We start from the raw sequence: 23,788 nt of genomic DNA, 5'->3' as shown, positions 1-23,788 counted from the left end.
AAATTAGGAATAGGAAGCTGTCGAAACAACTTTTATCATGGCGGCTTTGGAGGAAAAAATGACATGAAACTACTACATATGTTAGAAGGCAGGCCAAGGACTCAGGAATGCAGTTTAGCTACTTTAGAAGGAAGAGAAAAGGGCCAGGCGCAGTGGCTTACGCCTGTAATCTCAGCACTTTGGGAGGCCGAAGCAGGTGGATCACCTGAGGTCAGGAGTTCGAGACCAGCCTGCCCAACATGGTGAAACTCCATCTCTACTAAAAATATAAAAATGAGCTAGGCATGGTGGCACATGCCTGGAATCCCAGCTACTCAAGAGGCTGACGCAGGAGAATTGCTTGAACCCAGGAGACGGAGGTTGCAGTGAGCCAAGATTGCGCCACCGCACTCCAGCCTGGGCAACACAGCAAGACTCCATCTCAAAAATAAAATGAGGAAGGTAAAAGATCTGGAAGCCCAGAGGCATCATTTAAAGGGAACCGGGATAATTTCATATAGAGCTTGTCTTTTTGTTTTGTTTTGTTTTTGAGTCAAGAGTCTCACTCTGAGATGAGTGTGGCTGTGTTCTAACAAAACTCTAATTACAAAGGCAAGTGGTTCACCAGTGGTAGATTGCCAAGCCCTGGCCTAGGCTACAGTAATATCTCCTAAGGCTGAGTCTGGCTTAGACTATCTTTTCCTTCCTTCCTTCTTCCTATCTTGTCTCCTAGCAGTCAAGGGGATCTTGTTTGTTGTTTTCTGTTGTTGTTTTAAAGAGATGGGGTCTCAGTCCATCTTCCAGCTGGAGTTCAGTGGCTCGATCGTAGCTCACTGTAACCTCAAACCCCAGCTCAAGCAGTCCTCCTGCCTCAGCCTCCTGAGTAGCCGGGACTACAGGAATGCACCACCACGCACAGCTACTTTTTTATTTTTTGTAGAGATGGGGGTCTTGCTGTGTTGCCCAGGCTGGTCTAGAACTCCTGGCCTCAAGCAGTCATCCCGCTTTGACCTCCCAAAGTGCTGGAGTTACCTTTGCTAGCCACCATGCTTTTGGCTGGGGTGTTTTAGAAGCAGAAATCAGCATGTTACTCTCCTGCTTAAGACTTGCAGTAGCTGCCCATCAGCCTTCCTATAAAGTCCAAGCTCCTCACCATGACCTGAAAGGGTCCAGTGTGAACTACCCACCTTTGGAACATATCTAGTTCCTTCCATGCTGGCAAGATTGACTTCTTTTCCAGGCTCATACCTACCAAGCTTGCTCCTGCCTCAGGGCCTTTGTACAAGTTCCTCTGCCTAGAACATGCTTTCTCAGATTTTTATGTAGCCAGCTCCTCATCATCACGTAGGACTCAGATGTCACTCCTCACAATGGCCTGCCCATTCACCCCATTTAAAGCAGCTTCCTAAGCACGCTCTGTGTGACATTATCGTCTCTTACTGTGGTAATGCTTATCACCTGCTGAAATGATCAGTTTATTGATTACCTGGTTTACCTTTAACTTCCCCCAGCTGCTGACTCTTAAGTGCCAGGCCTGGTGGTTCTCCTTCACCACAAAAGCTCCAGTGCCTCAAAAAGCCCATCACACAGTAGGTACTTAACATTTGTTGGGTGAATTGCCTTGTTTTACAACCCTAGTATTTGTGGTGTGTTCAAGTATTCCTCTGCCTTCAGGAATCTTATTATCTTTTCAAAAACTATGAAATATATGGTATTACCCTGGGGCATCATGCAGAGAGGAGGGAGACTTGCCTCAACATCACAGAACTCGTAAATGTAAGGGATGATGTCTGCTGTTTAAATCCTGTATTTGGTTTTCAGTATCATGATTGTCTTTGGTTGTTTATTTGTTTCAGGTAATTTCTGTTGGTCCCAATAGGTGTGAGACTTCTGGGAACATTTGGACTAGCTCAGAACTACCACTGAAGACTTTGCTCTGGGGCACAGCTTTGCTAGCTGCCCCCGATAGACCCCTGTTTATTAACTTTAACTGAGGGACTAACATCAAGAGCAGTTGCTGTAAATATTCCTTTGGTTAAATGAAAGAGTTGCTTTATTATGAAGATCACATATAATTTCCTGCTGAGAACAAAGTAGATAAGTAAGAAGTTCTGCATACCATTTGTTTCTGGGGGGAAATTTTTAACAGCTATGTTCTGTCCTTTCACTGATAATAAACATTAAAAGTTGAAATAGCTCTTAGAGATCATCTCCCTTTCTCTGCTGCAGGAATCCTTCTGAGATTGTCTGGACACTTCCAGTAAAGACAAGCTTATGTTACATCTCTATAGATCACACATCAGTTTATAGACATTAAAGTTTATAGGATGGGTGTATTCCTAAAGAATTGTCAGGCTGGGTACCATGACTCACACCTTTGAGCCATGGGATTAGCCAAAGTGCTAATTCCAGCACTTTGGGAGACTGAGGCAGGAGGATTGCTTGAGCTCAGGAGTTCGAGACCAGCCTGGGCAACGTATTGAGTCCTCATCTCTATTAAAAATTAAAAAAATAGGCCAGGCGCTGTGGCTCACGCTTGTAATCCCAGCACTTTGGGAGGCCGAGGCAGGCAGATCACCTGAGGTCAGGAGTTCGAGACCAGCCTGGCCAACGTGGTGAAATCCTGTCTCTACTAAAAATAAAAAAATTAGCCGGGCGTGGTGGTGCATGCCTGTAATCCCAGCTACTCAGGAGGCTGAGGCAGGAGAATCGCTTGAACCCAGGAGGCAGAGGTTACAGTGAGCTGAGATCGTGCCATTGCACTCCAGCCTGGGCAACAAGAGCAAAACTCCATATCAAAAAAAAAATAATAAATTTTAAAAAATTTAGCTGGACATGGTGGTGCGTACTTGTAGTCTCAGCTGCTTGGGAGGCTGAGGCGGGAGGATGACTTGAGCTTGGAAAATTGAGGGTACAGTGAACAATGATCACATCACTGCACTCCAGCCTGGATGACAGAGTGAGACCCGTTTGTCACATTTGAGCACATGAGGCCTTTCAAATATTCTTGGGGAATTTGTTGCATAAGCGAACCCTGTGAGAAAAGTTAAACTTTTTGAAGAAAGTTCTTCAATTGTTGGCTTGCTTTTATTTTTTTTTTCTTCTTAAGATGGGATGTGCCTGTATATTAAGTGGTGACTTAAAAATACTAATTTGCGGCCGGGCGCAGTGGCTCACGCCTATAATCCCAGCACTTTGAGAGGCCAAGGGGGGCAGATCACCCGAGGTTGGGCGTTCGAGGCCAGCCTGACCAACATGGAGAAACCCTGTCTCTACTGAAAATACAAAATTAGCTGGGCGTGGTGGCGCATGCCTGTAATCCCAGCTACTTGGGAAGTCGAGACAGGAGAATCGCTTGAACCCGGGAGGCAAAGGTTGCGGTGAGCCAAGATCATGCCATTGCACTCCAGCCTGGGCAACAAGAGCGAAACTCCATCTCAGAAAAAAAAAAAAAAGGATACTAATTTGCTGGTAGAGACACATTTTTGAAAGTACTAAAGACAAGTTATTATTAAGACCAAAAGAAAACTCACTTAACAGTGAAAAGTATTTGTGCTCTTGCGGTGCTGCCTTCCATTGATCAAGGTCAGGGGAGAAATGGGATAATAGCCCTTTAAAGAGGACACTTGTCTTTCTCCCTCAGATAGAGCCATGGTTTGTTACTGAGTGTTTAAATCTGATTCTCTCTGTAGATTGCTGCTAAAATTGATTCAATTCCTCACTTGAATAATTCCACACCTCTAGTGGACCCCTCAGTATATGGATACGGAGTACAAAAACGGCCCTTGGATGATGGAGGTAAGTTGCCAGAAATATCTTTGCCTTTCAGGTGGTAGTGAACCTGCCAGTTAAGTTTGAATTTGTCAGCCATTACCTTAACGACTCTCTGAAGTGTCACTCTGTTGAGAAGAAAGGTTGAAGGGAAGTATTTAGGATGATTTTTCTCAGCAGTTCTTCAGCATTTGAGTTCCTATTTGCCTTGATAATACAGAAATCTTTTCGCTGGGCTCTGAGATAAAGACTTGGCCCCTGAGCATCAGCTTGGAAGTAATTTGACCTATTTGAGAATTTTGTTTGATTTAGCCTAACTCCGTTCTTCAGTGCGCATGGGAATTGAAGTTCCCACTTTCTCCACAGAAAAGCTACGATTTGGTGCGTGGCTCTAGGGAAGCTGTGGCTACATCTTGACCTTAAAGAAAGAGAAGAATGGTAACCTTTCTACAGTCTAGCTGCCAGCTTTTTCACCATTCCCATTTATGTCAGGCTTTTTCTAGAAGCATCCCTTTTCTTTAATTCGTTTATTTGTTGTTTTGTTGGCTGGTTTATATACCCTACTCCATCCCAAAAAGAATTTGAGAACACTTAGAAGTGCCAATCCCCAGTACTCTGGCAGAGTATCTATCAGATGTGTTTCTGTAGAGAGCTTGGACATCTTTATCATATTTTGTCTCCTGTTACTATAGAAGAGATAGTGAAGTACACTAGATTGACATGAATTTGCATGTAGTCGAGTGAGTCGGTGTCTTCTCTGTGTTCTTTTTCTGTCGCTATGTACCCAATCATTTATGTTTGTACATATTTCTGTGATGTATTATTATGTGAAAAATGAAGATGTAGAACAGTATGTATTATATAATCTTTTCTCCCAAAAGTGCATGTTTTTATTTACATAGAAAAATATAATTTGCCATGACTCATTTCTCTGGTCTCTAGGAATTCTTGTTTTTTTTTTAATCCCCCCTTAGCGATGGGATCACACTCTGCTCAGGCTAGAGTGCAGTGGCGCTGTTGAACTCCTGGGCTCGAGTGATCCTCCCACCTCGGCTTCCCAAGTAGCTGGGACTACAGGCATGAGCCACCATGCCTCCTAGTACGTTTTTAAATCCTCCAGTTCATAGACGTGTTTGCAAATCTCAATGTCCTGAATAAACCGTATGTTAAGGTTCTTTTTAGTTAACTTAAGAGTTGAAGTATTTTATTTTATTTTATTTGTAATTTTTGTGAGTGCATAGGTGTATGTATTTATGGGGTACATGAGATGTTTTGATGCAGGCCTGCAATGTGAAATAAGCACCTCGTGGAAAATGGGGGTATCCATCCCCTCAAGCATTTATCTTTTGAGTTACAAACAATCCAGTTACTCTCTTTATTTTAAAATGTACAATTAAGTTATTGTTGGCTATAGTCACCCTGTTGTGCTATCAAATAGTAGGTCTTATTCGTACCCATTAACCCCCCTCCCCCCCGAGTCCCCTTAGCCCCCTACTACCCTTCCCAGCCTCTGGTAACCATCCTTCTACTCTCTATGTCCATGAGGTCAACTGTTTTGATTTTTATATTGCATAAATAAGTGAGAACATGTAATTTTTGTCTTTCTCCGCCTGGCTTATTTCACTTAACATAATGATCTCCAGCTCCATCCATGTTGTTGCAAATGACTGGATCTCATTCTTTTTTATGGCTGAGTTGAAGTGTTTTTAAATAGACCCAAATAACACCTCCAAAAAGTTCTAGAGGACTGAACTTTAACCTCGTAAAGGTTAAAGAACCCTGCTTCAAGGGAAAGTTAGAAAGTTCATGTTGCTAAAGAAGTGATCTGGTAGCCTCTGTCAAAGAAAACCCAAGCCAAACCAAACAAACAGCTACACAGCCTTTGGAAATCTTTATTGCTAAGAAAAATGTGCCAGAATTCCGGCTGCTTGGTCTGCCTCTGCTTTTCTAAACTTTTCATCACACCATCAGCAAGACTGTGAGCCTAGAAGGTGGCCAGGTAAACATGAACATCACTTCCCTTCACAGGATCTGCTTATTCACATTCTTTGTCTCTTAAGAGAGTGGCCCAGTGACCTTACCCCTACCAGAAGACAACTGACAAAAAGGGGCTGTGGCAGTCCCCAGACGCTGAGATCAACACAGAACTCAAATTCTACACGTGGAGAACAGCTTGGAGAAAAAAACAGTATGTGTAATCCTGTTATTTAAACAGTGCTCAACAGAAGACACGATTAATTTTATCGAGCTGTAATACAGAATGTAAGAAGCCTGAGGGAAATTCCTTGTTCTTCAAATACAGCCTGTTGTTACCTAAGACCAGGTGTTCAAGGAGGATGAGAGATTCAGCACGACACAGAAACTTTCCTTCTTGCTATAGGAGGGCTTCATATTTAGAGGGAAGAAAAAGATAAACCATGGTCATTTTCTGTTTGTGAAGACTTATTCCCCAAAAGGTAGACATGGAAAAAAATATGGTTATCAAAACAAGTAAGTGAAAATACGCAATATAATAATGAACCCGAGGTTTTAAGTGAGATTCTGGACCTACTGGGTGATCTTTGGCCAAGTCAGCTAACATCTGCCTGTGACCCAGTTCTCTTTATCAATACTGATAATCTCTTTATTAGTGCTAATTTCTTTCAAATGTACGTGCAATGGACTAATGGGAGAAAAATGTCTGCAAAATGCTAGAGGGTTTCATTTGCAAATATTTAGGTATTCCTTATGCAGAGGACGCAGCAGATACCTGCTCACTGCAAGCACAAGTTTTAACCCTTCCGCGCCAGGCAGTGGGTGAAAAAAACAAGGCCGAATTGTGAAATTGTTGTGAAAGGCTGAATGAGTTGTGAAATATATTGATCTCAATTTCTGGAAACACTGGGCCAAAGAGACACTGTCCGTTAGTGAGGTGTGTGCACAGAGGCAGACAACTTAGTTTTGTTTTTACGTTGCTGTCTCAAGAGGAACCAAAGTATGATTGCCTCGAAAAGGTAAAGAGGTTACTTTGCATTACAGCTTTCTGCTAAGGCAAAAATGCAGTTAATGCAATCATCCCTATTTGGCCTAGGGAATCACTAACACCAGTCAAATATAAAAAGATCACAGCATACTATTTTGGATAAGTAGTTTAAATGGTTATCTTAGTTCCAGTGGCCCTGGGGTGGATTTTCTGTTTTATGGTCATAAACACTTTGTAAATACACAAGAATTTTTACAATCAAGTGAGTGCCATCCCCTTAAAATCTTCAGTGTGAGTCTAAAGAATTTTCCCCCAAAGGCTCCCACATCTAAAAACAGTGGCCATCTCCTCTTAGAATTCCTAGAGATGCCCAGCATGGTGGCTCACACCTGTAATCCCAGCTACCCAGGAGGCCGAGGTGGTGGGAAAGCTTGAGCCCAGACATTCGAGGCCAGCCTGGGCAACATAGCAAAACCGTATTTCCGAAAAATAAATAAGGCCGCGCACTGTGGCTCACGCCTGTAATCCCAGCACTTTGGGAGGCCAAGGCAGGCAAATCACGAGGTTAGGAGATTGAGACCATCCTGGCTAACACGATGAAACCCCGTCTCTACTAAAAATACAAAAAATTAGCTGGATGTCATGGCACGCGCCTGTAGTCCCAGCTACTTGGGAGGCTGAGGCAGGAGAATCACTTGAACCTGGGAGACGGAGGTTGCAGTGAGCCAAGATCGCACCACTGCACTCCAGCCTGGGCAACAGAGTGAGACTCCATCTCAAAAAATACATATATACATATATAGATACACATATATACACACACATATACACATATATATAAGTATATGTGTGTGTGTGTGTGTGTGTGTATCTATATATGTAAAGTTTTTTTTAATATGCTAGGCAGTGGAACAAGGGAAAGGATTTGTTCCTGATATAGAAAGGGATTTGGGTTAGTTGTGTTTCAGAGAGTGGCAGTTTTGAGCCACTTGTCAGAACGCTGTTCATGAGTCTGCTTAGAACCCAGAGCAGAATTTAGAGCTTAGTTTGAAAGCTTGCCTGAATGCCTCTCCCTGGGAAGAGCAGTCACCAGTCACTCCACCGCCCTCCAGCTTTGGATCAGGCCATTTTAACCTTTACTGTCTTCAGTCTTGACACCCACATGTTCCAGCAGTCTTTGATATGCATCCTTGGCACCCCACCAGTTCAGGAATCTGCCTTCTGGTCTCAGTTGTGGCACCTTTTTCATCCAGTACTTCTCTCATGCTTCAGCTGGAGCCTCTCCCTGCAGTCAGTCCAACCAGTTTCATTCCTCCAGTAACCAGGGAGGTGCAGATCTTCCAGCCTGGCCATTGCCTGCCCTCCCGCTTGGCTCCTCCCGTGCACCTCCTGTGCTCCTCCTGTGCAGCAGCCTGGCTGCCTGTCTCCTCTCTCCCCTCACCCAGCTCTTAACCTGCCCAACTCCTGCTCAGCCAACTTCTTCCTAGAAACCTGTCCTCTTCCTTATCTTTTGACTTTCTTCAGGGCTTAGCCCACATGCCACCTAGCCTCTTGGTCTTCTCTCTACCTTTTCCTTCCTTCCTTCCTTCCTTCCTTCCTTCCTTCCTTCCTTCCTTCCTTCCTTCCTCCCTCCCTCCCTCCCTCCCTCCCTTTTTCCCCCTCTTTTCCCTTTTTCACACACCCACCTGACCAGTGAATATTAAGTCATATCCTTCTCTGAATTTCTAAAGCAGTGTATTTGCCCTCTGCTCAGGGCAGACCTTCCTTCCGCGGTTACTGGGTCCCGCTGTGCACCTCTCCTAGCAGAGCCTACGTGATGTGGCCATAGAGACTGGCTTCATTTCCCATGGACTCTTCATGCTTAAGTTCTCCCATGTTTTTCATGCTCAAGTTCTCCCGTGTTTCCTACGATTTGCATTTTTAAATTTTGGGAAAAGTAAGTTCCAAATTTAAGACAATAGTATTAGCTAAGTGATTTAGAAGTGCGAATTTAAATCTAAATTAGAGGTTGGCAAGCTTTTCTTTCTTTTTTTTTAAAGACAGGGTCTCACTCTTGCTGAGGCTGGAGTGCAGTGGGGCAGTCATGGTTCACTGCAGCCTCTATCCCCCAGGCTCAGGTGATCCTCCCACCTCAGCCTCCTGGGTAGCTGGGACTGCACTGCACCTGGCAACAAGCTTTTTTATAAAGGACCTGATAGTAAGCATTTTAGGGGCCAGGCATGGTGGCTTATGCCTATAATCCCAGCACTTTGGGAGGCTGAGGTGGGAGGATTGCTTGCATCCAGGAGTTTGAGACCAGCCTGGGCAATATAGCAAGACCCCGTCTCTACAAAAAAATGAAAAAAGATTAGCTGGGTGTGGTGGTGATGCCTGCAGCCCCAGCTACTCAGGAGGCTGAGGTGGGAGGATTGCCTGAGCCTGGGAGGTCAAGACCACAGTAAGCAGTGATCGCACCACTGCACTCAGCTTGGGTGACATAGTGATCTCAGAACAAACAAAAATAAATTTAAGCTTGCAGGCTATGTATCCCACCTACTAAGCTACGCTATTGGAGTTCAAAAACAGCTGTAGCATCTACATAAAGAGCATGGCTGTGAGCCAATAAGATATTTCACCGAAACAGGCAGCTGGCCCTCAAGCTTAATTTGCCAGCCCTCAACTAAAATCAGCCTCATCAGTTGATGAAAACATTTTCTTCATCTTTAGTTAGGGAAGTGTATAGAGAGTACCCCTCCCCCAGTTTCTTTAAACAAGTCTCCCGTCTCATGGTTCACTGTCCAACTGCCCTAACCACCTGAAACAAGTGCTTTCTCATGTTGGCCCAGAGCTGATGGACAGACAGAGAAGTCACTTCCCATTTGCGCCTCTGTATCTCTCCTGATCAAAGATCAGAGCCTTTCCAGTTTTCTTCCTCAGGAGCATTTTTAGGAGCTTTTTTAGTTGAACTAAGCAGGCCTCATCCTCGCCCTGCATTCTGTGTAGTGGGTGGCACCAAAACCAGGACTTCAGGAGAGTACAGCACTGTCCTCACCACTGGGGTGGCGGGGGTAAGGCCATGCAAGGGGCTTTGAAACTATGCCTGCCTCTTCACTCAAAGACTCGTCTTTGCTATTTATGTAGCACCTTTTTTTTTGTCCTTTTTATTCTTTTTACTTCATGACCTGCTGAAGAACAGCACCTTTTATAGTACCACACTTTCTACTTTTGATAATACAGTTGTTCCCCATTTATTCATGACTTCGTTTTCCACGGTTTCAGTTACCCACGGTCAACCACTGCCGAAATTATTAAATGGAAATTTTAGAAATAATTCCTAATTTTTTTTTTTTGTTTTTGAGATGGAGTCTTGCTCTGTCACCCAGGCGGGAGTGTAGTGGTGTGATCTTGGCTCACTGCAACCTCTGCCTCCCAGGTTCAAGTGATTCTCCTGCCTCAGCCTCCCAATTAGCTGGGATTACAGGCGTGCGCCACCACAACTAGCTAATTTTTGTATTTTTAGTAGAGATGGGGTTTCACCATGTTGGCCAGGCTGGTCTTGAACTCCTGACCTCGTGATCCACCTGCCTCTGCCTCCCAGAGGGCTGGGATTACAGGCGTGAGCCACCGCACCCAGCCAATTCCTAATTTTTAAATTGTACACCATTCTGAGTAGCATATGTATCCACACTGTATACACTACCCACTCACCAATGTATAGGAAAAAATGTAGCGTATACAGGGTTCGGTACTCTCCATGGCTTCAGCCACCTACCAGGGGTCTTGGAACATATCCCTCATGGATGAGGCGGAACTGCTGTATTCTTACGGGGTAAAGGACGAATTCTTGGGCGTTCTGTCAAATGAATTATTTGCAGGAAGAGTGAAATAGACTATTTCTATGATCCTTTCCAAGCTTTGTTTCAGTACTTGTGGCATAGGGCAAGGACAGAAAAGGAAGACAGGAAGGAGGAAAAGACGTTTGAAAATCCCAGACCTCAAGGAGAGACAGGAGATAGGAGGTACAAGTGCTAGCGGTGGTGAGAGCCATGATGCCCGGACCCCTGCCTGTGACCTGCACCCCAGGCAGGTGCTGAGGCCACCAGTCTCCACTCTGGAAAGGGGAAAGTGAATCTCAGAGGTGTTGATACTTTCCCTGAATGGGGGATGATGACAGATATTGGAGGGATGAAAAGCCAAGACCAAAACCTAGTTCCTGAGAGTAGGAGGGATTAGGAGGAAGGTTTGCCTTTTGTGAAGAGGGAAGAGGTAAAGTGAGGCTGGGATGTGGTTGGGCAGTCATCATCAAGGGCAGATGAAGGCTTTCCGGGGCGGTGGACATGGGCAGGCTTCCCAGGTTCCTTTTTCAGCTCCTTACCTCCTGTCTGCCCTCTTCCCTAAAATGGGCCTTTCTGAGAGTCACGTCTGCCCCTGAAGGTTATGTCCTTCCTGCCACGCCCCTTCTCCCGTTCCCCGCTTTTGGTGTACAGTGGGCGGTCACCTGGGGTGGAAAAATCCCCAAGCAGTGGGGCCAGGCAAGAATTCTGAATGGAGAATCCCAAGGTAACAAAGGGTAGAGCCTTGGTAAGAAACAGTGAAGGGAGGCTGGGCATGGTGGCTCACGCCTGTAATCCCAGCACTTTGGGAGGCTGAAGCGGGAGGATCACCTGAGGTCAGGAGTTCAAGACCAGCCTGGCCAACATGGTGAAACCCAGTCTCTACTAAAAATACAAAAATTAGCTGGATGTGGTGGCGTGCACCTGTAGTCCCAGCTCTTCGGGAGGCTGAGGTGGGAGAATGGCCTGAACCCGGGAGGCAGAGGTTGCAGTGAGCTGAAACCGTGTCACTGCACTCCAGCCTGGGCGACAGAGCAAGACTCTGTCTCCAAAAAAAAAAAAAACAACAAAGAAATAGTGAAGGGGACAGGGTCTGATTTTATCCAGTTGACAACTCCTGGCACAGGCTCTGTGCCCTACCCCCCTACCTCAGCCACCTGCATTTGTTTCTTCCTCCCTCCCTTCACCCATCTATGCATTTTAGGATTATAATTCAGAAGTGAGATGATACTCACATGGGTACATACATATGTGTAAGTTGGAAAAAGGCAGTGAGATTTTTCCCCTTGGCAAAGCATCATGTGACTGGTTGGTGGACAGTTGGCTTAGCCAGCTAGGTAAAATAGTAGACATTTTCCACAAAAATGAATGAGCTAAACCTGCAGCATCAATGTTGTGACAAAAATATAACTCGAGCTCATGTACAATGCCTGTTACATTCTTCGCAGCTGTTAATAGGGAAGAAAAGTAGTTGCCAAATTAAAAGAGGATTCATAGGTTTCCAGAGTTCAACTTGATGGTAGAACCTCTCTCGAATACAGTTTGGGAGTGTCACAAAACTAAACATGCACTTACGCACAGTCCACAACTGCACTGTTGGGCATTTATCCCCAAGAAAGGAAAATGTTCACACAAGAGCCTGTTCACATAGCAGCTTTATTCATAATAGTCCCAAACTGAAAACAGCCCACGTGTCCTTCAACTGATGAATGGTTCTGCTTGCGATACAGCCAGCCATACCGTGGAATATCACTCAGCGGTAAAACGGAACAAATGCTGAGTACATCCAGCAACTTGGATCAATCTCCAGGGAATTATGCCGAGTGCCAGAAACCAATCCCAAAAAACTACATACTGCATGATCCCCTTTAGGTAACCTTTTGGGAACGGAGAACAGATTAGTGGTTGCCAGTGGTTAGGGATTGAGTCGGAGGAGAGGGGGTCACCTAAGATCACAGCTAGAAGGGAACCTGAAGCTTAAACTCCTTATTGTTGTAGATAAGGAAACCAGTGTCTGAAGAAGTAAGTGGTTTGACCAAGGCCAGATAGATACATGATAAGTGACAGAAGGGAGGTTGGACCTGGGTCTCTGTCTCATGTGCCATAATAGTATAGTACTTAAACATGTGGACTTCAGAGTCTGATAGATCAAGGTTTGAACCCCAGCTTTGCTAGTCGTTAGCTGTTTGACCTTGGGCAAGTTCCTTAACGTCTCTGAGCCTGTGTTTCCTCATCTGTACAATGGACCTGATGATACCTGCCTCATCAGATTATCATGAGGGTTATATCATGTTATTTTCAAGCTTTAAGAAATACTACTCCCGGGCCTGGCACGGTTGCTCATGCTTGTAATCCCCTTTGGGAGGCCAAGGCAGACAGATCACGAGGTCAGGAGATTGAAACCATCCTGGCCAGCAAGGTGAAACCCCGCCTCCACTAAAATACAAAAAATTAGCTGGGCATGGTGGTGCGCGCCTTTAGTCCCAGCTACTTGGGAGGCTGAGGCAGGGGAATCGCTTGAACCCAGGAGGTGGAGATTGCAGTGAGCCGAGATCATGCCACTGCACTCCAGCCTGGCGACAGAGCAAGACTCTGTCTCAAACAAAAAAAAAAAAAAAAAAGAAATACCACTCCCAATGTGAGAAAAACTGTTTCCATCAGAACTAGTTAGTACAGACATATTAAAACACATATGTGACTGAAATGAAAGTTTTATGAAATACATTACTCTTATTATATATGGTACATTCTGTTTTCTATTTCATTTTTTTTAATAAAGCTGGTTGTGACCCCCTATATTGATTTCATGACACTGGCATAAATGAAAGTAAAGCTTAGGGCTACGAATATACTATCATAGAATTCTTTTTCCTCTTAGGCTCTTGAGGAGAAGGTGCAGGGCCCAACACGTCCCTGGAGGCTAGGGTAGGCCCCCTCATCTGTTGCCTTCTGCCTTCCCTGCTAGACTCTAAGCTCCCTGAGGGCAAAGGTGGCTTTGTTGACTGTTGTATCCTCAGGTCCTGTCACAGTGCGCAGCACCTGGAAGGCACTGACTTGTGAGATGAAGAATGATCAAGAGAGTTAATAGCACAAAATTAAACAGTGATAAGTGTTGAAACCCACAAAATTAAAGGACAGGGGAAGATGAAGGGGTACAGAGTTTGCATGGGCACAGGCCCCTCGCCTGCATGCCCCTCTGAGGGCTTGGGTGCAGTGTGATCGCACCTTCCTCTTCAGTAAGATGGGAATGGCAGTGACAGTAGCTGCCTCAAAGGTGGGTTCTTGTAGGACCAAGTGGGTTCACGCAGGTGAGGTGCCCAGGAAAGCACCTAGTGTGGCTGGGGGTGGTGGTCTTTCCACTCACAGAAGCTTACAGTAGACTACAAGTAAGAGTGATGTGATTGGCTGGGCACGGTGGCTCACACCTGTAATCCCAGCACTTTGGGAGGCCAAGGCAGGCGGATCACCTGATGTCAGGAGTTTGAGACCAGCTTGGCCAACATGGTAAAACCCCATCTCTACTAAAAGTACAAAAATTAGCCAGGCATGGCGGCACACACCTGTAATCCTGGCTACTTGGTAGGCTGAAGCAGGAGAATCGCACGAACCCGGGAGGCGGAGGTTGCAGTGAGCTGAGATCGCGCCACTGCACTCCAGCCTGGGAGACAGAGCGAGACTCTGTCTCAAACAACAACAACAAAAAAGAGTGACATTATTGAGATAAACTTGAATTTACTTTCACTTTTTAAAAAATAATTTGCAAAATTAATAAATTCTGCTTGCCAAAGGACTTTCAGCTGAACTCAGCATGTCAGTGTTTTGTGGCCCTGGAGCAAGAGTTGCTGCCTAGAACACAGGAAGCCTTTGTAGTGTCCCTGGGGGAAAAGCTTTCTAAAAACGCCCTGAATCCTCACCGCTAAGTGTGTGTTACTGACCTGAGCTGGGGCTTGGAAAGCCATTGGTCAGTCAGAGGAGACTGCAAATCCAAAGAAGAGGCAGAGGAGGGAGGATTGTTTTCAAAATCTAAAAAGGAAGATTTGGGTTATTTGTTTTTACAGTTATAAAAACTGGTATTCCTCTCTCCCCACCCCCCCCAACAGACTCACTCACCTGCCTCTGGCCAGTGGTTCCGTGTGGGTGCCAGCCCGTGCTGGCTGTGCTGTCGTGAAGGAGGAATTGGCATTTTTGTTCCTTGTGCTGGGGTGGGAGTGGGGGTGTAACTATTAAAGCTGATATGGCTGGGTGCGGTGGCTCACGCCTGTAATCCCAGCACTTTGGGAGGCTAAAGTGGGCGGATCACCTGAGGTCGGGAGTTCGAGACCAGCCTGACCAACATGGAGAAACCCCGTCTCTACTAAAAATACAAAATTAGCTGGGCGTAGTGTCGCATGCCTGTAATCCCAGCTACTCGGGAAGCTGAGGCAGGAGAATCGCTTGAACCCAGGAGGCAGAGGTTGTGGTAAGCCGAGATCACGCCTTTGCACTCCAGCCTGGGCAACAAGAGCGAGACTCTGTCTCAGGAAAAAAAAAAAGCTGATGTGTATTGCAAAGTTGCATGTATTTCCCAGTGCAGTTTTGTTTCTTTTGGAGGAGAAAAAAAAAATGAAATCTTGTTTTTCTTTACTAATAGGGAAAAATGTGTCTGATCACCTTTTTTTGTGTTATTGTTTGTTTGATTGATTGATTTTTGAGATTGTTTTGCTCTGTCACCCAGGCTGGAGTGCAATGACACGATCCCAGCTCCCTGCAACTTCCACCTCCCCGGTTCATTGTGCATCAGCCTCCCAAGTAGCTGGGATTACAGATGTGCACCACCACACCCAGCTAATTTGTGTATTTTTTTTTTTTTTTACTAGAGACAGGGTTTTGCCATGTTGGCCAGGCAGGTCTCGAACTCCTGGCCTCAAGTTATCTGCCTGCCTTGGCCTCCCAAAGTGCTGGGATTACAGGCATGAGTGACAGCACCTGACCTGACCTCCTTTTTTTTTTTTTTTTTAAGATTATTATTAAAATTGGCAGAGTATTACTCTTCAGAAAGAATTTATGATATCGTAGGATGACTCACAGCCCAGGCAGTTCGTATTATATAGTGCACAAGGGAAACGAGAACTACACCTGTATATGCTGGAATTGCTCCAACGGGACCTTTGGAAGCAAGAAGATGCATTGTCAACCAGCACACACCATTAGTGGAAACAGGACTGATTTTACCCAGCATTTTTCCTTTTTTACAGGAAAATGAGTGTAGTTCCATTCAATTGAATATGGTAGGTGTTCCCATCTGCCTCCTTAGTGTGACCCCTCCTCATTGCGAAGACTGAGGAGAGGTTCCTGTTCCTGGAGTTGGACATAGAAGTTGGCCATATGAGTACCCAGCGCCCCTGATCTAACTGCTGGTTTTCATTTTTAGGCAGCAAATGGGAATGTTCCGAAGGGAATGAAACTGCAATCACATGTTTCAGCCTTGGGTGGACTCCAGCATTTGCATGGAGGAGGGAGATGATTTATCCTTCCTAAGCATCTGCCAGCTCGGAGTTGACTGTGGACTTGAACCTGATTTCCTCTCAGTGATGCGGCTCTCAGCAGCCCATCTATCTGTGGGATGATAGTGTGAACATTTTCATCTCTGGTCATTATGAGTGCCTCCACCGTGGCTGGCAGGAATGGTGTCATGTGCGTGGCACCTGTAACACATACTTTGCCAACAAAAAGGAATTGCCATTTTTGTGATGAGCACAAAATTTCAAATGGCTTTTGAACAGGAGCCCTCTGAATATTCTTGTGAATCTCAGGAAGTTCTTTATGGTAGCACTGCCCTTTGTTTCTGTGGCTTTTCTGGCTGAGACAGAAATTTCTGAAGATCATCGGCCCTTTGACATCCTTTACCAAACAACGCAGTGGACCAGAACCCACGGTGCGGCCTCATTCCCCCAGCTGAGGAATGCTGAGCACCTCTCCTCTGTGTTCTCATCATTTCAAGACATTTTAGTTCTTCTGGCTTCAGTAGATTCTTTACCCACTAAGAGGGGAATTCTGATAGCAATCAGGGAAGCTGAGCTTGACCCATAAATAGGAACAGCTAACCAAGCTCACAGGTACTCTGTCGTTGACATTCTCCTTTGGTGTGTTTCTTTTCCTCCCCACTGCCCTATGTGGCCAACATACCTCCCTCAGGAATGTCTCAGCCCCAACATTATTCAGGGGCTGAGTGTGTGGTGAGGATTTCTTTCCTGACCTGGTGATTGTCCAGTTTTCATGCAGAATGGGAATTGTGAACACTACCTGTTCCAAGCAAGAATGTTTGTTATATTCAAACAGATAGGCAAAGAGAAAATTTTAAGAGTCAATAAAAAACAATTCTCTTATCCCTGAGATAAGCAGATTAATAGTGTCTAGTGTCAATATTTTGGCTGTAGACCATTATCTTGTTATTGATCCAGAAGAAATATGGTATTGACTCAGTAGCTTCGTTTGCTTTTTGCTAGCATTGTTTTGCTTTGCTTTTTCTTCTTTTTAAATGTCATGGTCTGCTTTTTTCCCTTTGTCTCTTTACTGTCCAGTCGGAGAATGACAGCAGTGAGTTTGAGCACAAGCAGAGCAGTTGGCTCCCTGTTCTGATTCAGATGGAGTTCAGTTGTCAAACCATTTCATTCTCTGTCCTCAAGTGGGTGTAATCGATCCTTTGCGACTTAGCTCATGTCCTTAGAATAACTTTCCCCAAAGACGTATTTCTGAATGCCCTTTTTAGCATCTTGTAAGGTGCATTTGGTTCTTTGTGATATGTTTAGGATTTGTATTTTTTCATTGTCTGCTGACTGTGTTTCCTGAGCTGCATTTTCCAAAAGAGAAACACTACAGAATCATTTTTGCTGATGGCTGGTGAAGGAGAGACACTCATCAATAGCTGAAAGAGGAGAAACTGGAACAAAAAGTGTAGCTAAAGTGGTTTTGTGGGAATGTGATTACAGAGTTGGTTTTAATAATAAGAGGCTGTTTGGCACCGTTGTCTTTGTGAAATGGGCTTGAAAGGCAGTTGCTCATTCTTAGTGTCCGCTGCACATGGACTGCTCTGGTGGGTCCGTGACGAGGCCTGTGGAGGTGGGAGGCTGGATCCTCTCCTTCAGATGCTTATGCTCTTGGGGGTGGGGGGGCCGGCGAGGGGGGCACCAGGGGGCGTCTCCTCCCCCGTGGCCAGGAGGAGCATATGTGCGTGTTCCTCATGACTACAGCTGCTGTGGAGCAGTCCTTAACAATGCATCCAAGGAGGGTAAATCTCCTCATTTGTTTTTAAAAGAGAAAGAAGGATCTCTTTCCACCTTTACATTGAGTTTGGATCCAGAGCAGGAGGGAGGTAGGAAGTTAGAGGGATTTAGGCTAGCAGGATTTTCTCCCAGGCCTCACAGCATGTGGACACACAGATCAATTTCTTATCCTGTGTTCAGCTGGACACTGGGTTACAGACTGTGTTGATCAAGATGTCCCCTCCTGTTTCATATCATATAACGCATTCATTTCAGCCACTGAGCCTAAATTACTGTTTGCTTTCTTTCTGCCTTTCTTTTCCACCCCACCCGAAATGGTAAGAATGGTAAGGATGAAGTTAGTTTATCCGTGCTAATGCTTTGATTTTTTTTTTCTCTTTCTCTTTGCCACAGTAGGTAACCAGTTAGGGGCCTTGGTACATCAAAGGTAAGCAGTGGGTTACGTTTTATTATTTATTGATCATTTCTAATTGTTTATTGATCCACCATCTGTACTAGAGTGCTAGAAAGTCAGAGGTTGAGAGTGTGAAAAAGCATGGGTTAGGCTTCTTTAAGACTCGAGTTTTTTGCTAGCCATTTCCAAGATAGTGTCAGCTCAGGGATAAACTAATACAAGGCATTAAAAATCAGCCATTATTGCAGTAACTTAAAATACTTGTAGAAGATTGGAGTTGCTCTTTCTACCAATGTACATTTAATTTAAAAGGAGAGAATGAGATTTTCCCACCTGGTTTTGTGGTGGTGCCAGTATTTTATTAATCCTTAACCCCTTCACCTGAGAAGAGACACCTCGAAGTGTGAGGGTCAGACACTCACAAGAGAATGCTTTGGGTGCCCAGGGAGTATGGGTGGGTGGCTAGTGCATGGTGAGGAGGCCAGAAGCCAGGGTTCCATCCTTCCGAAGTGGTAGGGACTTGCCAGAGAGCCTCAGCCCAGCTGATTCTCTGTTTCTGTGTCCCCTCATAGCCTTCTGTCAAACGTAGAAGATTTAGAGAGATACAGAAAGAGCCCTGAGTTTTACAAAGGCCAATCTGTAAGATGGGGTATGTGTGGTCATAGTGTATCGCCCTTCAAACAGGGAAAAATATACAAGAAACTGCCACAGTTTCTCTTCTGGAAGGATGAATTTTGTGCTATGTATCTGTTCCTGTAACATATCCTTAACCTTCTATCAGCAAAACAATTCTGTCATCTTGTATTCTGCCTAGGTGTTTGGGAGTTTCTAGAAATTACCGGTCATCAGTTAAACAAAAGTTTTATCCTGGGGTTTTTTGTTGTTGTTGTTGTTGTTATTGTTGTTTCTTTGTTTGCTTTGTTTTGTTTGTTGATGAATTGAAAAATTTAAATGAGGTGATCGTTGGTATCAAATGCTGACTTTCCTATCAAGCCATAACTAGTCAGGATTTTCTTTCCCAAGGTGTTTCTATTTTGTACCTTGGACAAGTTTCAGCCTTGCATTTAGATTAGAACGTTTTCTTCCTGGAAACCCAGAGCAGTTCGTCTTGGAATGTTTCTTCCTCAGAGTTGGCTGAAGTGTTCCTTAGGGCCAAGGGCTGCCTGGGCCTCGTTACATTTTGTATTGCAGTAGTGTTGAAGCCCCTCTAGTCAATTCCCAGGTAATATTTTCTGAGAGTAGACAGAATAGACAGCTCATGCTACACATGGTGTGAGCAGCAGCCTCCTGGCCACACGCACAAGAGCCCTGTCATCCCTCGTAACAGGGTCAGGAAGCACATCCTGACAGGGACCTGGCTTCTGCTGCAGGACGCGTTGGGACAGCAGGGCTTGGCATTCACATCCACGGTGTTACTGATTAGGAAGCTGGGAATGAATTGCCTGATTTGGGGAGAACACATATATCGCAAGAGGTGGAGAGAATCCCGTCTTGTTCATAAGCTTGAGGGTGTAAACTCCCTCAAGGAGGGAGGGAGAAGACTGTTTGTTCCCATCAAAATGATACAGTGGCAAGTGCTATTTATGCTATTGCATTTCTTTTAAGTGATGCACTTTCCCTAAAAATATGCACTTATTCAATCCTTTCTGTGATGGGTAAAAACCCAGCTGCGTGAGAGATGTTTAAAAATGCTTGCCTTTTTTTTTTTTAAACTACTTGCATTTAGCATCCTCCCAAGGTAAATGTTGAGATTTAATTGCTTTCTGGGGTGTTGGGCAAATTGGACATTGTCCACAATACACTGTATGGCAGATTTGAAGGTTTGTTGAAAAAAGCCAGTGCAGTAGTAGTTTAAAAAAAAAAAAAAGGCACATAATGGATGGGATAGCATTTAACAGAAGTACCTTGCAGAGTAAGTGAGGTAATTATTCTGTTCTGGTCAACACTGATTACGCCTCCATCGGATACTGGTTCCATTTTGGGCGTCTCACCGTTAAAAACATCCATAAATTAGAAGGGAGGCCAGAAAACAATAAAAAGATTGGGAAACAAGGGATGTTGAAGAAAAGTTGGATATCTCTTCATCTAGAGAGGACTCCGCAATAGAAGTCTAAACATCTCCCAAAACCCTGGAGGACCTTTCAGTGACCTGGGATTGATGGCCCGTTGGTTAGAGAGCACCTAACCAGGCAGAATGAGGCAACACTGAGAGGTGCTGTATGAAGAAAAGGCAGCCGTTAGAGGAGGTGATGGTTTCATGAAAACCCTGACGTTTCTTCCTCTGACACAAGGAGATGAAAGGCTTAGATCTTTGGAAGGAGTGATTGACCAGAGGGTTCATTACGTGACACTCTTTGTAGGTGGTGGTGGATTTGTTGGCCAAATTGGCCTGATGTATTTTAAGCTTTTATCATGCAACATTGCCAGTATGGGCAGTTTGGGGACCTAAAATGGCTGCAAAAGTCTGTATTCTGTATTTTTTCCAAAATGTTCTTTGTTTTTAGGACGGTAATAACGGAAGAATTCAAAGTGCCTGACAAAATGGTTGGATTTAGTAAGTATCCACGTTGTCTAGTTTTTCCCTGATTCCTGTCTCTTCTTTTTCTCTCTTTTTTTCTGAGCTGCTTTGCCAGGATGTTCTTTTTGTTTTAATCTCTCTTGTGAGTATCACCTGTAGTAGAATGCTTTGCACATGCCATTCCCCACAGCTCTGAAATGCTGCAGGTCTCTTCAGGCTGAGGGAGAAACCAGAGCACTGGACTGTGGATGTCCCTCCCTTCCCCACCTCTCCCCACCTCAGCTCAGATCCCCTCTGCCTGTAGGCTGTTTCACAAGGGCTTTCTGCTGCCATCATGCCCAAAGAGTGGAGATGGGCTCACGGGGGCCAACTCGATGTGTAGTATTGTGAGCCAAGCGTCACAGTTTGTGGAATTAATTCAGTCATTCATGCGTGGTGAAAATATGGAATAGGGGCGTGTATTCTGACCCTGTTCAATTTGTTTCAGTTATCGGCAGGGGAGGTGAGCAGATTTCACGGATTCAAGCAGAATCTGGTTGCAAAATTCAGATTGCTTCAGGTAAGGGCTTTTTAAAAATAGATATCAATTTTATAGAAATTAGTATTTTGCAAAACTTTCCAGATTCGGTACTTTGCTTGTTGCTTGGGTAAGTATATGCGATTAGTGTTTTCCTTGCACTTTGGGAGTTGGACTCCTAAATGAGAACCAGAAGGATCAGAGCAAAGGTGGGCCCGGAGATAAGGCCTCCTATCTGGCTTCTAGGGTAAACCCTCCCTCAGCTCTGTGGCCAGACATGGCCCCTTCCCAAACACCTGCCACTCTAGGACCTATGTTTTCTGCACCAGAATGTTATGCCAGACATAGTGGCATAGTGGGGCCTGTAGGAATCCTATGGCTTTGGGGTCACTCCTTGACTACATGCATCAGGGGAGGCTCCCATGGATGAGACTGTCCCTTCCCTTTGTGGGAAGAGGATAGCTGGGGGTCCTGGCTGAATTAGCACTCACTGAACATGTTTTATGACCTTTCCTAGCTGGGTCCATTTTGACCATGCAATATGGAGAGAGATGGAGTGAAGAACAATTTTTTATTTTATTTATGGTTTTGTCATCTAATTTGAGCTTGACCTCTTTCCATTGGAAAGGAAGGGGTTTGAAGGACATTTGACTAGAAAAATGTCCTTTTAAAAGATACTTATTACAGTGTCTTGAAGGCAGTAACTCCTGTTAGCTATTTCTCTTTCATTTTTTTTGAGGAAGGATTTTAAGAAGCAAATTTTTTCAGGAACAAAATGAGGCATCACGTGTGGTGTTAGAAAGTAACGTGTTTCTCTCGTTAAATGGCCCAGTTCCACATAGATGTCACTGATCTCTTGGGACATTCATGCAGTAACTGGTATGGTCCTGATGTGCGTGTCATGAAGTTCCTTCCTAGAGTACTAGTTTACTTGCCGTGTGCAGACAAATGACCATTAAACTACAAATGGAGAAACTGAGGAACAGCACGATAAAGTGACTGAAACAATTACTAGCATGTGAGTGGGTCAGAAGTGAAGCTGAGATGGGTAATCAGGACCAACTCACAGACCTCTGTCATGTCCTTCTAGCTTCCCCTGTGGGACTTGTTTCTACTTCGAGAATCTAGGGTGGAGCTGCCAGCTTAATATTCTGTCCACAAGTGGAAGCAAACTGTCTTTTTCTGGGAGCCTGGGCCTCTGCAGGGCTGGCGTAGGAAGCAGCCCTAGAGAGAGCCTTACAGAGGCAGAGGTGCATGTGCCCGGTGCCCACCAACACCCCTCATCTTCTTGATTCTTCTTATAGAGAGTTCTGGGATTCCAGAGAGGCCCTGTGTACTTACCGGAACCCCAGAAAGTATTGAGTAAGTTTATTTTATTTACTTTTTCTTTCACTCTTCTTCCTCCTTCCCCAAATGGGGAGAAATGGAAGGGCAACACTGTTACTGAACACTGAGTCTGTGCTGCAGTCTGGCCACACAGGTAGATAATTCCACAGGAAAAGAATCTGGGAGGTTACTGTGCCAGGGGTTTTTGTTACCTTAAATACACGAGATATCACATTTGTTCTAAACCCCACAGCTGTCATAACATCTACTTCAAACCAGGGTCTCAGGAGTGTACATTCACCCCACCTGAATGCTCTAATCAACTTACTTCTTCCTTGTTAACACCTCCTTTACCTGAGCAGGTCTGGATTAGTAAGCCAGTCACTTGGTGAGCTACTGAGAATCCTGGTACCAGGTCTTTTGGCTGGAGGCTGATCCCGTTACCCTTCTGATATTTGTGAACCAAATGAATCAACTCTTCGTGACTTTGCTCTACTCAGAGGGCCGTACGGACTGGCCAGAGGATGTCTTGACTTTTGGCGCCCTTGCAACAGCCTTAAGACTAACATTGCTTTCCTACCCTGTTACTCACATACTCAGAACCTTATACCAGGTGCAGGTGTCATAAATCCAAGAATCTCCTGGGAAAGGGAAACATACTGACTTAGAGCCTGCTCACTGTCCTTCAATCTACGGAGCAGCACTGCATTTGGGGACAGGGGTGCTAAGATTATATCTGACTCAATAGGTAGGGTTGTTTTATTGTTTCCATTTCTCAGGGAGTCTAGATGAGCTTAAATTCTCTTGTTCTGCCATCACATTGCAAGCAGTGAACCATAATAAATATCGCTGGCAGGTGTGCATTACAGGGCAACTGGATGGTTTGCTGGAGTCAAAGCATTTTTCTTCCAACACAGGTTAATCTAGTACACAAGCAAAATATTAAAAAGCTGCTGTAACTGGGAAGATACACGAAGCTGATTCTGTACACAAAGGCTCAAGACTACAAAAGGCAACATCTATTTCCTGCCTTTCTCTTCTTTCTTCCTACTCTTCTAACCATTCCTGCTTCCTGTCTACCCAAGGAGCAGAGGCAGTGGGATTATAACTTTAGGAGGAAACAAATTTCATTGTCTTCAGTGAGCAGCACAGCTAGCCTGTTTAGTAGCTGAATTCTTCTCCATTAGAGAAACCAAAAAGCAGATTGTGTGTGGCAATTTAGAGAATCAATACGAGAAATAACAACC

At 44.8% G+C, this 23,788-nt stretch overlaps 1 protein-coding gene across 5 annotated transcripts in view; it reads left to right on the top strand.

Annotated features, from left to right (window-relative positions):
- FUBP3 (far upstream element binding protein 3) overlaps window positions 1–23,788 on the top strand; it is a 58,772-nt gene that overhangs the window by 12,208 nt on the left and 22,776 nt on the right. For 3 of the 5 annotated variants that reach the window (XM_003822374.4, XM_008975937.4, XM_055117574.2), the window contains exons 2-6: window positions 3,672–3,777; window positions 18,180–18,213; window positions 20,685–20,734; window positions 21,186–21,257; window positions 22,520–22,577. In XM_003822374.4, the coding sequence (XP_003822422.1) occupies window positions 3,672–3,777; window positions 18,180–18,213; window positions 20,685–20,734; window positions 21,186–21,257; window positions 22,520–22,577 (320 nt within the window). The remainder of the gene's footprint in view (window positions 1–3,671; window positions 3,778–18,179; window positions 18,214–20,684; window positions 20,735–21,185; window positions 21,258–22,519; window positions 22,578–23,788) is intronic. The other 2 variants (XM_063594140.1, XM_008975936.4) reach the window with 1 other exon arrangement.

The sequence above is a fragment of the Pan paniscus genome, chromosome 11, assembly GCF_029289425.2.
Source record: "Pan paniscus chromosome 11, NHGRI_mPanPan1-v2.0_pri, whole genome shotgun sequence".
In the NCBI taxonomy this organism is placed as follows: Eukaryota; Metazoa; Chordata; class Mammalia; order Primates; family Hominidae; genus Pan; species Pan paniscus.
This window is presented reverse-complemented; position numbering and strand designations above follow the sequence as displayed.